General features: G+C 53.0%; 1 protein-coding gene across 2 annotated transcripts in view; it reads right to left on the bottom strand.

The window, feature by feature from the left end:
• Positions 1–12,988, bottom strand: part of PRKCB (protein kinase C beta) — a 97,385-nt gene that overhangs the window by 42,631 nt on the left and 41,766 nt on the right. For both annotated transcript variants that reach the window (XM_071570778.1, XM_071570777.1), the window contains exons 4-5: positions 4,596–4,707; positions 3,208–3,336 (exon numbers count right to left, since the gene is read on the bottom strand). In XM_071570778.1, the coding sequence (XP_071426879.1) occupies positions 3,208–3,336; positions 4,596–4,707 (241 nt within the window). The remainder of the gene's footprint in view (positions 1–3,207; positions 3,337–4,595; positions 4,708–12,988) is intronic.

Raw genomic sequence — 12,988 nt, 5'->3', positions numbered from 1 at the left:
TTGCTGTGATTTCCCACTGTATTCCACAGTCTTCTCCCACTAAGAAGACACTTGATCAAAGCCTAGAGCAGAACACGGACTGTTAACATGCATTTGCTCTTGTCCCACGCCAGCCAGGCAGTGCCCTGCCCCAGTCCACATCTCCTCCTTTACCAGAGGACTCAGAGACACAGAGACCACGTTCTGAACATTGGGAAGGAATTCTTCCCTGGGAGGTGGGCAGGCCCTGGCACAGGGTGCCCAGAGAAGGTGAGGCTGCCCCAACCCTGGAAGTGTCCAAGGCCAGGTTGGACAGGGCTTGGAGCAACCTGGGATAGTGGAAGGTGTCCTTGCCCATGGCAGGGTTGTGCAATGAGATGAACTTTAAGGTCCCTTCCAACCCAAAACATTCCAGGATTCTATAATTCTATGAAAATCCGTGTTTTCCATTGAGATGGAAAGGTTTGCTTTACAAAGAAAAGGAAAAAATCCGAGTAAAACAAACCCAGAGAGCTGAAGAGCATATGGCAAATTCCTGTTAAATTTGTCAAACCACGAAGAAATCAAAGCACCGAGTCTGTTGGCGTTGGCTGTGCCCATGCTGCCACCTGCAGGCACCGGTCCTGCCCTGCCAGCCCCACCTGCCCCTGCCAGCACCTGAGCATCTTTCAGATTTAAAGTTGAGATCCTCTTTGCCACGGGAAAACTATGGAAATTCATGGGCAAGGGTCTCCACACTGGTGAGCTCTTGCCCCACCACCAGTACCTGTTTTTTCCTGTGCAGCAGGACCAAAGGTGGGTTCAGCCCCCTGGGCCAGCATTGCCTCCCCACCCCTGCCAGGCTCAGGGGGCTCTGACACCCACCCACCACCCACCACTGCACTGTCACTCCTGATCATAACAGAAATCCACCCCCTGCCCGCCCCAAACTGAAATTCCTGCAGAAAACATGTAAAGGGCATGTTCCCCCAGAAATCTGTTCAGAGGAATCCTGGTTGCTGCCTCCACCCACTGCCTTCCTGGGCTGGGGCCCCAGTGGGGCAACTCTCCAATTGCACCCCACTGTGCCACCCCAGGATGGCCAAGGAAGGTCCTGCAGGAATTGTTTGGGTTGGAAAATCCCTCCAAGATAAAGTCCAACTGTTGCCCCAGCACTGCCAAGGCCACCACTAACCCATGTCCCCAAGGGCCATATATATCCACATGTCTGTTAAAACCCTTCAGGGATGGGGACTCACCCCAGCCCTGGGCAGCTCTGCCAGGGCTTAACAGCCCTTTCCATGAAGGAATTTTCCCAATATCCAACCCAAACCTCCCCTGGCTCAGCCTGAAGCCATTTCCTCTCCTCCTGTCCCTGTTCCCTGGAGCAGAGCCCGACCCCCTCCAGCTCTTCTCTGCTGTCAGGGAGTTGCCGAGAGCGAGAAGGTCCCCCTTGAGCCTTCTTTTCTCCCTCAGCTGCTCCAGCCCCTTCCCCAGCTCTGTTTCTCTTCTCTGAACACAGTCCAGTCCCTCAATGTCCTTGTCATGACAGACTCTAAACTGAGTCCAGGCTTCATGGTGTGGCCTCACCAGTGTCCAGCACAATATGAGGTGGTTCTACCTCTGAAGAGCTGCGTGCCCACCTGTGCTTTGGGGGGGGCAGCTGGGCTCCCCAGTATCCAGCCACTCCTCTCCCAGAGAACTCCCACTCCTCCATCAGCTCTACAGCAGAGCTGGAGATCTCAGCACGCTTCCCTGCCTTTCTGGAAAAGCCAACAGCTGACATGTTTTCACCAACACCTCCATAAAGGGCCAGAAATAAAACAGCCTTTCAAACCCAGTGGAAAAAATGAAAATCCAGCTGCACAGAATGGGGCCAGGAGAGCTCCTCCCCTGCCTCCAGAGTGCTGGGAACATGGTGCCAGCAGGAGGGTGAGCTCTGTACTCCACTGGCATCTGATGGAGACTGGGTACCAATCCCATCTCACCCCCAGAGGAAATCATAGAATCATTAAGATTGGAAAAGACCCACAAGATCACCACGTCCAACCTTCAAGGAAGGTGCCTGAGAAGCAGGACTTGTGATAAACATGGTTCTGCCTGGTTCACTGACGCTCTCCTTTAAGGACAACTCAAACAAAAATAGATGAAAAAATCCTCCACAACTTGTTTCAATTTTTCATTAACATTTTCAGTAACTTGAAATTTTTCTCAAAAATACTCCTGACAGCTCTGTAGGCCAGAAGGATCCTGGCTCTCCACCACGGGATGCACAGAGACAACCTCAGCCCACAGGAACAAATCCCGGGGGTGTCGTGGCCTCTCCTGCTGCGACAGGATGTGGGAAACCACACTTGTCTGTAGGGAGCCACCTGGAGCTGGAGGATGATGGAAAAGGATCTGGTGTTGCCATGGGTGTCCCAGCCCGTGCCCACTCAGGGGCACTGCAGGGGGCACTTCACACCCCACAGCTTTAACTCATCCGGGAACAACCGCGACAGCTCAGCCGCCCCTGCGGAGACCGAAACCCCAGAGCTGCCTGTTCACCCCACGTGGGCAGGAACCTCCTTCCCCAGCACAGCACCAGCTCAGCCTCTGCCAGACAAACCCCGAGGGACTGGCATTGCCATGCCACAGAGAGCAATCTCTGTCTCCAGCCCCCGTTCCACAAGACACCAGTCACCAGCACCCAACAGGGTCACACCTGTGGTCTAATCTCATTGTGCTGGAGACAAGAGGCTTCCCAAGGATGTGGCTTAATGTTTTGTGGGATGCTCACAGGTCCTGGGGGAAGCAGTATCTTCTGGGAACTCAAAATCTGGGTGGCCAAAGTCCTTAGAGATGGGATAATACTGGCTCCTGCCACAAACCAGGAATAAAGAAGTGATAGGACAGAGAAAACTGGGATGAAGGTGTTTCCCATGGATGGCACTAGGTCCCTGGGACACTCCATGCAGGGAAGGAGCCTCTGCTAAGCCTGGCACTGCCTGGCTCCATGCAGCCTCCTCCAGCCTCATCTCCACCACTGGGCACATCCCTGCAGGCAGACGCTGTGGGATGGCTCCTGCCCATTGCTGGGTGGTTGGATCCATGATGCCCCGGGATCCATGAAGCCTCCTGATCCATGCCACCCCAAACACAGCCATGGCAGCCTGCCCTGACCTGTGCTCCATTGGGGCTGGGAAGTAGCAAGGAAACGTGCAGACCCCAAGGGCTGCCAGCCTGTCAGTGGTACTGCCCCACACGTACCTACGACGGTGAGCACGTCCTTGTCGATGTCAGCCCGGATGTATATCCGCCCGCGGCGCTCCGTGTGGTCCGTCCCGCACAGGCTGGGCACGTTCATCACGCAGCGCTTGTGCACGTTCATCATACAGGCTGTGGAGAGAGGGGACACTCAGCACCCCAGCACCACTGCCACAGCTCACAGAGGGGATGGGGAGCACCTGTCCTCCTTTAAACTGGGATGCTGTTCGGGGACAAACATACAGCAAATGGACCTTCAAACACAGCCAAAGACTCTGCAGAGCCCTGCCTGGTCACAGGGACCCACCACCAGCACCTCTGGGTCCTGCCAAGAGACCTCGGGGCTCGGAGACCTTTCTCTAACCCCTTGAGTTGATTCATTAAACTTTTCTTCCATCACACCCAGGGTGCAATGCTGGATCCACCAGGAGCCAAGAAGGGGCATTAGAAATTATCTGCGTATCTGTACACATATACACATTGATACATGTAATATACATCTATAGATAGTTATATTTCAAAGCAGTCCATTTCCCCTTGATAAGATTCCCAAGGACTACACTGTTCCCATGACAGCCAAGCTTCTCCATTCCTGAACAAGGAGCACCTGAGCTGGTGCTCCTGCTGCCAGTGCCGGCACACGCTGCATGTCCCAGTCCCTTTAAACAGGAACATACAAGGTTAACTTGGAAAACGACTGATTCCATCCTCTCCCTCTGCTTCCATTCCCTTGTTTTCTCCTCCCTGCACAGTAATTCCCCCGCTGGCAGTGCCAAACCCTGGGAGTGGCTGCGGCACCGCCTGGCCATGGCCACAGGGTGTCACTCGGAGCCAGCGAGAGCCGGGGGATGTGGAGGGGGGACACTGCAAGGAGGGAATGTGGGGGGATGCAGAGGGTGTGAGGAGGGGGAAAACAGCAAGGAGGGAATGTGGGGGGATGCAGAGGGTGTGAGGAGGGGGAAAACAGCAAGGAGGGAATGTGGGGGGATGCAGAGGGTGTGAGGAGGGGGAAAACAGCAAGGAGGGAATGTGGGGGGGTGCAAGGGAGGGTGTGAGGAGGGGAAATGCTGCAAGGATGCTGCAGAGGGGGTGTTTCTGCAGGGGATGTACGGGGAGATGCTGCTCCAGGGAAGTGCAGGCAGGTTCCCTCTCCAGTCCAACACCTTTCCCTCCCCTCTCCCTGCAGCTATCACAGGGATGCCCACACCAGGTGAGAAGGTGCCCACTGGTGTTCCTTGTGCCCCCAAGCAGCCTTGAAGCGTGCTCTGAACTGGGGCCAGAGGGAACAGGCTCTTGGCTGCAGCTCAGGCAGGTTGGGAGCCCCCGCCCAGGACCTCGGGGTGCCACACCCCCCATGGGGCACAGCCAGAGCCACCCGTTCCATCACTTACTGTCACATTTCATCCCCTGGTGAATGAGCCCATACAGCAAAGACCCACAGTGGTCGCAGAAGGTGGGGCTGGAGTACGTGTGGATTTTGAATTTGTGTTTGCTCCGGGGATCCTGGGGGGAAAATAAAGGATTAAGATTATAAACTTGCATCAAATATTGGCAAAGCACTCCTGCTCTCCTCATTCCATGTGCCAGCTGGCTCTGGAGGTGCTGCTAATGGACTTCAGTCAACTGCCACCAACTCGCAGGGACCTTTTCCAGCAATCACCAGGATCCAGCTTTATTCCTCTTCATTTATGTTGCCATAACAATGAAAAAGCAATGCATTGGTTTCTCTGGGGATTTATTCTTTTTCAATAACTCAGTCTTAGCATGGAAAACACCAGGTGAAATTGGTAGGTACGAACCAACAGAAGGACTGGACACTGCCCAACTTCCATGCAGAGCAGGACAAACCACCCGTGATTCCATCTGTATTAAGCCTGCCCAGGAAACATCTCTTGTGTTCCAGTGCCAACCCTCCCCAGCACGATCCCAGGGGTTCAAGCTGCTATGGGGATATTTAATATTTTGAGCTTTCTTAACAGCCAGGGCAGATTTTTCTGCAGACCCAGGAGAGCCCAGTTTACCCCTTTATTCCTTGTGCAGACACTGGGCAAACAGGGCAAACTCAAGTCAGATTCCAGGAAGGACATTGAAGATCATCCACTTCCATCCCCTGCCAAGGGCAGAAACACCTTCCACTATCCCAGGTTGCTCCAAGCCCTGTCCAACCTGGCCTTGGACACTTCCAGGAATGGGGCAGCCACAACTGCTCTGAGCAACCTGTGCCACTGAAACAACTTCCAGAAGAAACAACTTATTAACAGGGAAATAAAAACAAGCACTGAGGCAGAGCAAGGTTTTGATATTTCTTGATATCTTCCATGCAAGAGAAGACAATTCTGGAAGGTCAGGAGTGCCTGGAGCAGCGAGGCTGTGCAGAGGAGGGCTCTGGGGCTGCACACCTCTGGGAGCAGCACACACAGGCCAAGGGAAGATTCCAGCATGGAGCAGCTTGATTTCATCTCAGGTTAATTGTTTAAGGGTTAGGAATAAGGCACAGCTCCTGCTCTGTCATTTGAGCTGAGCAGCTTTTTAATGGCCTGGAAAGCTGCCCAGGTATTAGCAAAGACACCTTTTCAGGGCACTGCAAGCAGAGTAAATAAATAAAGAGTGGAATCATAAGCAAGCTCTGACATCGCTGCCAATACACTCCCTCCCCCAGAAATTAATTTCTCAGCACTGTTGCATTGGAGCCTCCAGCTGCATTAATCACCAACATTCTGTTGTGTTACTGAGCACCACAGATAACTCCTGTGACACCAGCAAGGGGGAAAACTAACAGAGCTTCAGAAAATGTATTGCACTGAAACTGGAAAGATCTCACCTTTTACCCCAAGCAAACCACTTCTAGAGACAGAATCAAATGTGGCTCCAGCTGGCAGCTCCTGTGCTGGCTGTGGCACAGGAAAGCCAAGGGGACAAAGGGTCATGACCAATCTGCCTTCTGGACACCTCGAAGAGCCAGTTCTTTAAGTGACACTAAGTTTGAAAACTTTTTGGATTCCTCAGAGACATAAGAGAGGAGAGAAAACTGAAACCTGGATTTTAAGGCTAGAACAGGGCAGGGAGTTCCTGCCATGAAAGTTTGGGGCAGGCAGCTTGAGCTTGACCTCTTGAGAGTCTGTAGGGTTCCTTCCAACCCAAACCATGCTTTGATTCCCTTGCCACAGTGCCAGGAGAAAGGGGTCTCTGCCTGATCAGTTCTGCATCCTGCAGAGCCCCCTGGGCACAGCACCTGCACCCCCTGCATCAGCCACCAGCACTGCCCCTCCATGGGGACAAAGGTGAGGGGGCACAGGGGGTTGCTCCAGCAGGAGCCACATGCTGGAATGTGACAGGGGGAGGAATCGCTCCCAAGTGCTCCGGTTTCTGTGTTCTGGAAGAAACAGATATTCCTGTTTAGGCAAACGAAAGCTTTAGTCATTCATAAAAAACATGAGCTTTATGCAAAAGGAGACAATTTCCACTTCATGTGAAGGATGTTAAATTCCCACTGGAACCCAGAGTTAAAGAAGTCAGAGCTAGAAAAGCACAGTATGTGTTGAAGCACACTATGAGTTCCCCAAACCCAGCGCCACAGCCCTGTGGGAAAGGCACCCCCTGCTCAGAGTGGCTGAATCACCCATGGGGGCACTTCAGGCTCCCAACCCCAAGGGCTGTTCTGGAGAAACCCACACCCAGAGGGGCAGAGCCCAAAGGGTCTGAGGGGGATGGAGCAGCCAGGAACAGGGAGGCAGAGCTGGTTCTCCGGCTGTGAGATTTGTGGGGCCCATGTCACCTTGACCAGTGCCTTAGAAAGTGCCAGAAACTGGCACTTCTGGATATCATTTTCGAGCAAGGCTGAAGTCACTGTACAAAGAGACTATTTTTGTACCACTGAGACAGGGATGACGAGAACACTGTGCATGCAGATGCTGAGACTTAAAACAAGAATGGTTAAAAAGAAGTTTGCCAAGAAAAGAAAAGGCACTTCTCCTCCCCCATCAGCTCAGAGCCGGCCTGAAGAACAGGGCAGGAATAGCTTTCCTTGGAGCAGAACTGGAAAATGCCATTAGGAGAATGTTAGTGCACAGTGAGACTCTGCCCTTCCCAATCAGCCCTGCCACAGAGCCATCATCCTCTGCCCAGAGGGATGTGAGCCCAGACCAGGGAGTCAGGACATGAGCCAGGGGAGTGGAGCTGTCGCTGACTTTGACCTGGTGCCCTGAACAGGTGGCAGAACTCTCCTGGCTTCTGCTCCTCAGCAGGTTTCTGGTCTGAAACCAGCCAGTGCCTGATTTATTGCATCCCTGAGTTGTTGCATCACCACACCTCACAGCCCCTGGCTTCCCCAAACCCCCACACCTCTGGCTGCTCCTCCCTGAGCTGGGCCTGGATTTGACAGAACACAGAGCTTTGCTTCAAGATCACAGCCTGCTGCTTTCCCTGCCTCATTGCAGAGAGTTATAACTAGATGGTCCCTTCCAACCTAAACCAGTCTGTGATTCAAGTATTCTGAAGCATCTCTTCTACCACCATGATACCTCCTCCAAAGCTGCCTCAGTGTGCCACACCTTAAAGCAGTTTGACACTTGAGCCAGTGAGTGACACCAGAACTCTTTTTCTGTATTTTACAGCGTTCCAGCCACAGACAAGCTCACAGAGCACAGAGCCCGAGGGCACAGCCATGGAGGGGCAGGATGTAGGACACTGGCAGCAGGATGGAGGCAGCTCCTGGGGAAGGGGCAGCAGAGCAGCACGGACATGGCTGCAGGCACAGGCAGCACGGCTGGGGCTGCTCCACATCAAACATAACCTGCCCCTGACAGCTTCCAGCAAGCAAATACATTTTTATTGACAAAAGATCTCATTCTCTTGTCAGGCAACTGCAGAGGGATAAGGACGACAGTTGTTCTACTCTTGCTGCTGGCAACACAGAATGAAACACTCTGTCCAAGCACCCAAAAAAAGCCAAACTCTGCTTCTAACCCAGAGAAGCACTTGCAGCTCAACACCCTTTAGGCATGTTTGGTACCTTTCACATGCCTTGAGAGTCGTTTTATTGCACCTCCATGAGAACAGGACTCCCACAGCATTTTCCCTGCAGCCTTTGAGTACCAAAACAGCACAGAGACCCCTGAAACACCTCCCATCTGCAGGACCCCCAACCAGTGCCACCTGGGTAAGCACAGGCTGCATCACCCACCTCACCACACCCCAGTGAGGGCACAAACCCATCTCCAACCCAGCCCTGGGAGGGCACAAACCCAGCAATCTGCTCTAACCCCTCCTTTAACCAGCAGCTGCATCCGACCTGAAGTAACCAGACACAAACATGGTGAGAATGAGAGAAGAGCCTTTCAATGCCAGGTCTGAAGCCTTGTGCAGGCTGGCAGGAGAAAGAGCCAGGCTCCAGCAGAGCCAAGGAAGCACCAGAAGGTGCTGGTAGGGAGCAAGGCAGATACATCTTCATCCCACAGGAACTGTCACTGGCTGCTGGAGCAGCAAGCAGGTGCCCTCGCTCGAGGGGCAGATGGCACAGCACGAGAGCTGGAGAAGTTAATTAGCAGGACAAAAACAAGCAGCAAGTTGAAGGAAAGTTGTGAAGATTTGCCAAAGCACCAGGCAGCGAAACCCAGAGGAATGTGAGATGCAAGGAGAAATTGGGGTCCTGTGCTCTGAGGCAGCATATGGGTGAGAAGGTGCTTGGAGTCACCAGCAAGGTCCTGCCTTGATGGGCCTATCATGGAACCCTTTCCATGAAGAAATTCCTCCTGAAATCCTCCGCTCAAGCTGCAAACAGTGACAAATTACACGCAGAATTGCAATGTAGCAACACCGGCCTGTTACTTTCCAAGAGCAACTCTGATATATATTAATGTATCCTGATTATATGACCTTTAACAGGATCATGCAAAGAAGGTCATTTTAATGATTATTTTGCCTACAATTTAAATAATTATGCATTCTACTAATAGCTTTGGCTATAATTAGGTTTGCCAACTGGAATACATTACACATGCCTGACTCCAGCTCCTGACAACCCCACTGTGGGTCGCAGTGGTCACGGCAGCTCTGCCTCCTGTCAAGGGGAGAGACAGCAGTGCCAGAGCTGGGCATGAGGAACAGCAGAGCTGGGCAGGGGAGGTGGGAGTTTGGGCCAGGAACGCTGGGGAGAAACCACAACCTGACAGCCCCCTAATGTGGAATAAAAATCCTGCCCTGACCAGCGTAGCATGAACACAGCCCGATGTCTGCAGCATCAGCATTTGCAGCCCCAGCTTCATTCTCTGCTGCAAGAAGCAATTAATCTTTCATTTTTTTCCTACTTGGAGACCCTATAATGTGCAATTAGTCCTCTCTCTTAGATGGAAGGCTCCTACTCAGCAGGCTTGGCAAGGTTAAACACACAGCCATGCTCTCACTCTTCTCAAGGAGGTTCAAACACAACCAGATCAAACAGAAATACCCCAAAAACCAGTCCAGTCAACAGACTCTGACATTTCACTGGTCTCCAGGGATTCTGCTCTGCTCGCCACAGTGTGAAACACCAGCTCACCCCAGGTTCTCTGCATGCACCAGCCTCCACCCCCTAAAGCACTTTAGCAAATCCTGAACTGCAAACTGAAGAGCTTTATTTCAGTAATTAGGATTACTCAGGTGTTTAAATGTTCAGATAGACCATAAGCACAGTACAGGGTCAAAAGGTTTTCTACTTGATTTTCCAGTAACTATGAAGACACAGAGATCAAGGACCAAAGCTAAAAGGTATTTTCTTTTAATGCACTTTTTCCCCTGGTCTCCAGGACCAGGCCACAGGAAAGAGCAGCTCTGGGATGCAAAGCAGCAGCCAGCTGGCACCCCGAGCCCCAGCCCTGGGCTGTGGGTGCCAGGTCCCTGCATGGCTCCCTGCCCTCTCCAGCTCAGCAGAACCACAGGGCTCACACTAAGGACGAATCCACTGCGAGCTTTAACACATGCAATAAATTAAACTCCTTCTTTCTGCTACATTCATTGGAGATTCACAGTTGTAGAAGAGTTACCAGCTTGAGGCACCAACTGAAAAAGCACATCACTGTAATCAGCAGGGCCTGACATCAGCACAGGTATCTGTGGATTCACACTGTGGTTATCACAACCATGGGGCAGAGGGGAAGTGCAGCTTTCCATCAGTTCAAAGCAAAGCCCCAGTCCCCGGCTCCTTCCAAAGCTGACAGGGCATTGCTGTAGTTCTCCCTCTCTTGATTCAAAGCTCCTTAAGGATTATATGATTATGTAATTATAAACATTATATATTATAAATATAATGATATTGATGTAAGAACATGATTGACAGTTCAGGAGGAAGAAATTTTGCCCTGCACTGAACCCCCAGTGACACCCCAATGTCAGAGGGGCAGGGGTACAGACCAGGGGGCTCCACAGGGCTTTGCTAAACAGCAAAAAAAAAAAAGGAAAAAATAGCTAGGAAAGCTCAATTTTTCTTCCTGCTTTAGTCCCAAGCATCTGCATCTCTCTTCATTTTCAGAAATTATGTATGAAAGGATTCACTAACAGCACTGGGCAGCGATGGCTGTGCCCACCCCAGGACAACATCGAGCAACAGGGAATGTGACCAAGGCCTTTACACATGCCTTGATATTGTGGGGCTTCTTAAAATATGAAAACTTGGATTTAAAGTAGCCCTTTCCCTTCCCAGGCAGAGGCCCACGGAGTCATCCAGAGCTCTGCAGAGACCAGCTGGGACTGGGCTGCCCGAGGGCTCCTCGCTGCCCTTCGTGTGCTCCAGCCTGGGCAGGGCTGGTGGGGAAGGAAAGCAAAGTATGGTGTCCACCATCAGCCAAAGCTCTGCAGGGACAGGTGGAGCATTCCCTGGTACTGCTGCCCGTCCTGTGGCCTCACGCTGCTCTCCAGATGCTGAGGCAGTGCCTGGGCAGGCTGCTGGATCCCAGCCCTGCCCACTCTCGCTGCCAAACCTCATCTTCCTTGAGCAAGGTTAAGTGCTTTCAGCATTTCCATCTCTCTTGGCACCAGAGTGCCCTGGACACCCACCCAGCTGCTCCTGGGGCCACTTGCAGCTGTGGGGTCAGTGCCCCTCACCTGCTGCTGTCACACCCCCTGGGTGCCCACAGCCCCCAGCCCAGCTGGGGTGGCAGCCAGGGCTGTGCTCAGGCACCAGCTCCTCCAGCACACTGCACTTAAAGCAGCCTCAGCAGCACAGCTCCCTCTCAGCACACCCAGATATCTGAATACCCATCAGAACAGATATTTGTGCATGTGACATTCACACCCAGAGCCCAAGCAGGTTCCCAGGGTGGGAGAGGCACCCGTGGGTCTTAATGCCACTGTCTTTGAGTGTTTTAGCTGACAGAGAACAGAGAGAAAGTGTGTCAGAGCTGCAGCCACACGGCCAGAGGGAACCTCACAGTGTCACACAACATTGCAGCAAACGTCTGTAAAACCTCCAGCACTGTGGGCTCAGCATGGACAGAGCCCAGCACGCACCAGCGGCACCTCAAGCACTGGCTCTGCCCAGAGGGACACAGACACCTGTGCTGCCTGGATGGCCAGGTTCAACCCTCAGAGGAGGGATCACCCTCCACCACCCTCCCCTCATTTCTCCATGCCTTCTCCAGCTCTCCTCCCTGTTTCAGCAAGCACCCACTGCAGAGGGCAATGGCAGAGGCAGGGAGTGAAACTGCCCAGAAAAAAAGCAGAGTGGTCCAAAGTCACTATTTTCGTCTCCTGCAGCTTCATCCCCTCAAGTGACCTGCTCTAGGCCAAGGCTCTGTGACAAACACAGTGCAGGCACACCAGGTGTGCACACACCCACCCCACTGCTCCCCTTGGCAGACCCTGGCTGTGTCCCAGGCATCGGAGATGGAAGAGGGATGTTTGTATCCCCGTCAAGCTTCACCCTTGGCCTCACTCCAGGCAGGCAGCAGCTCCTGCCCACACATCATTTGGTAGTCCCTCCTTGCCCCTGGTACAGCAAAGCCCTCAGGGGCTTCTGTCCCTGTCACCTCCTCCTGGGCTTGGGTGGGAGAAGGGCCAATGGTGCTACAGCTGCTTCTGCAGAGCAAGCACTGGGCTGCCAGGGCCCAGGCAGGGGGTACAGGCATCATCCCAGCCCAGGACAAACCCTCCCAGCTGCTGATGCCCTTAAGAGTCTCCCCCCCAAAATGCCCTATCTGTCCCCAGCACAGCACACAGCCTCAGTTTGGGAGGGCAGCCACAACACGTGTTTAGCCTCCACCTTCCACAGCCTGTTACACCGCCTGCTCCCACCACTTCTATTTTTAAGGGTGAGAGTTGTGGTGCTCCGTCGTTTCCCCAATTTGAGCTCTTCTCTCCCAGCAGTTCCCCAAATTAGCCAGTTTCCACGGTAAAGCACAGAACCTGCCAGACAGACGGACCCGCACGGCGCTGGCAGAGCCAAGCCCAGCTCTGCTGCCCCGGCTCCCACCCACCCCAAGGGCCCAGGGACACACAGGGAGAGAAAATCCCTGGGAAAATGAGGATGGGGACATAGATAGAAGGGATTTAGCTGGTTTTCTGACACAAGGAACAGAAGGACACTGGGGCAAGGCTGCAGGCTCAGCCCCAAAGGGAAATCTCTGCATCCAGCTCCACTGAGAATCAGTTATTGGGGGGCTGGAGTGTTTTAAGTGTCCCAGAAACATATAAGAGTCCCCATAACTGTGGAATCACCATCCCTGGAGGGATTTAAAAGCTGTGTGGATGTGGCACTTGGGGACATGGATTAGTGGTGGCCTTGGCAGTGCTGGGGGAACAGTTGGGCTCGATG

This window comes from Pithys albifrons, chromosome 16 (assembly GCF_047495875.1).
Source record: "Pithys albifrons albifrons isolate INPA30051 chromosome 16, PitAlb_v1, whole genome shotgun sequence".
Taxonomy (NCBI): Eukaryota; Metazoa; Chordata; class Aves; order Passeriformes; family Thamnophilidae; genus Pithys; species Pithys albifrons.
Note: the sequence above shows the minus strand (reverse complement) of the source record. Positions and strands in the feature narration are given on the sequence as shown.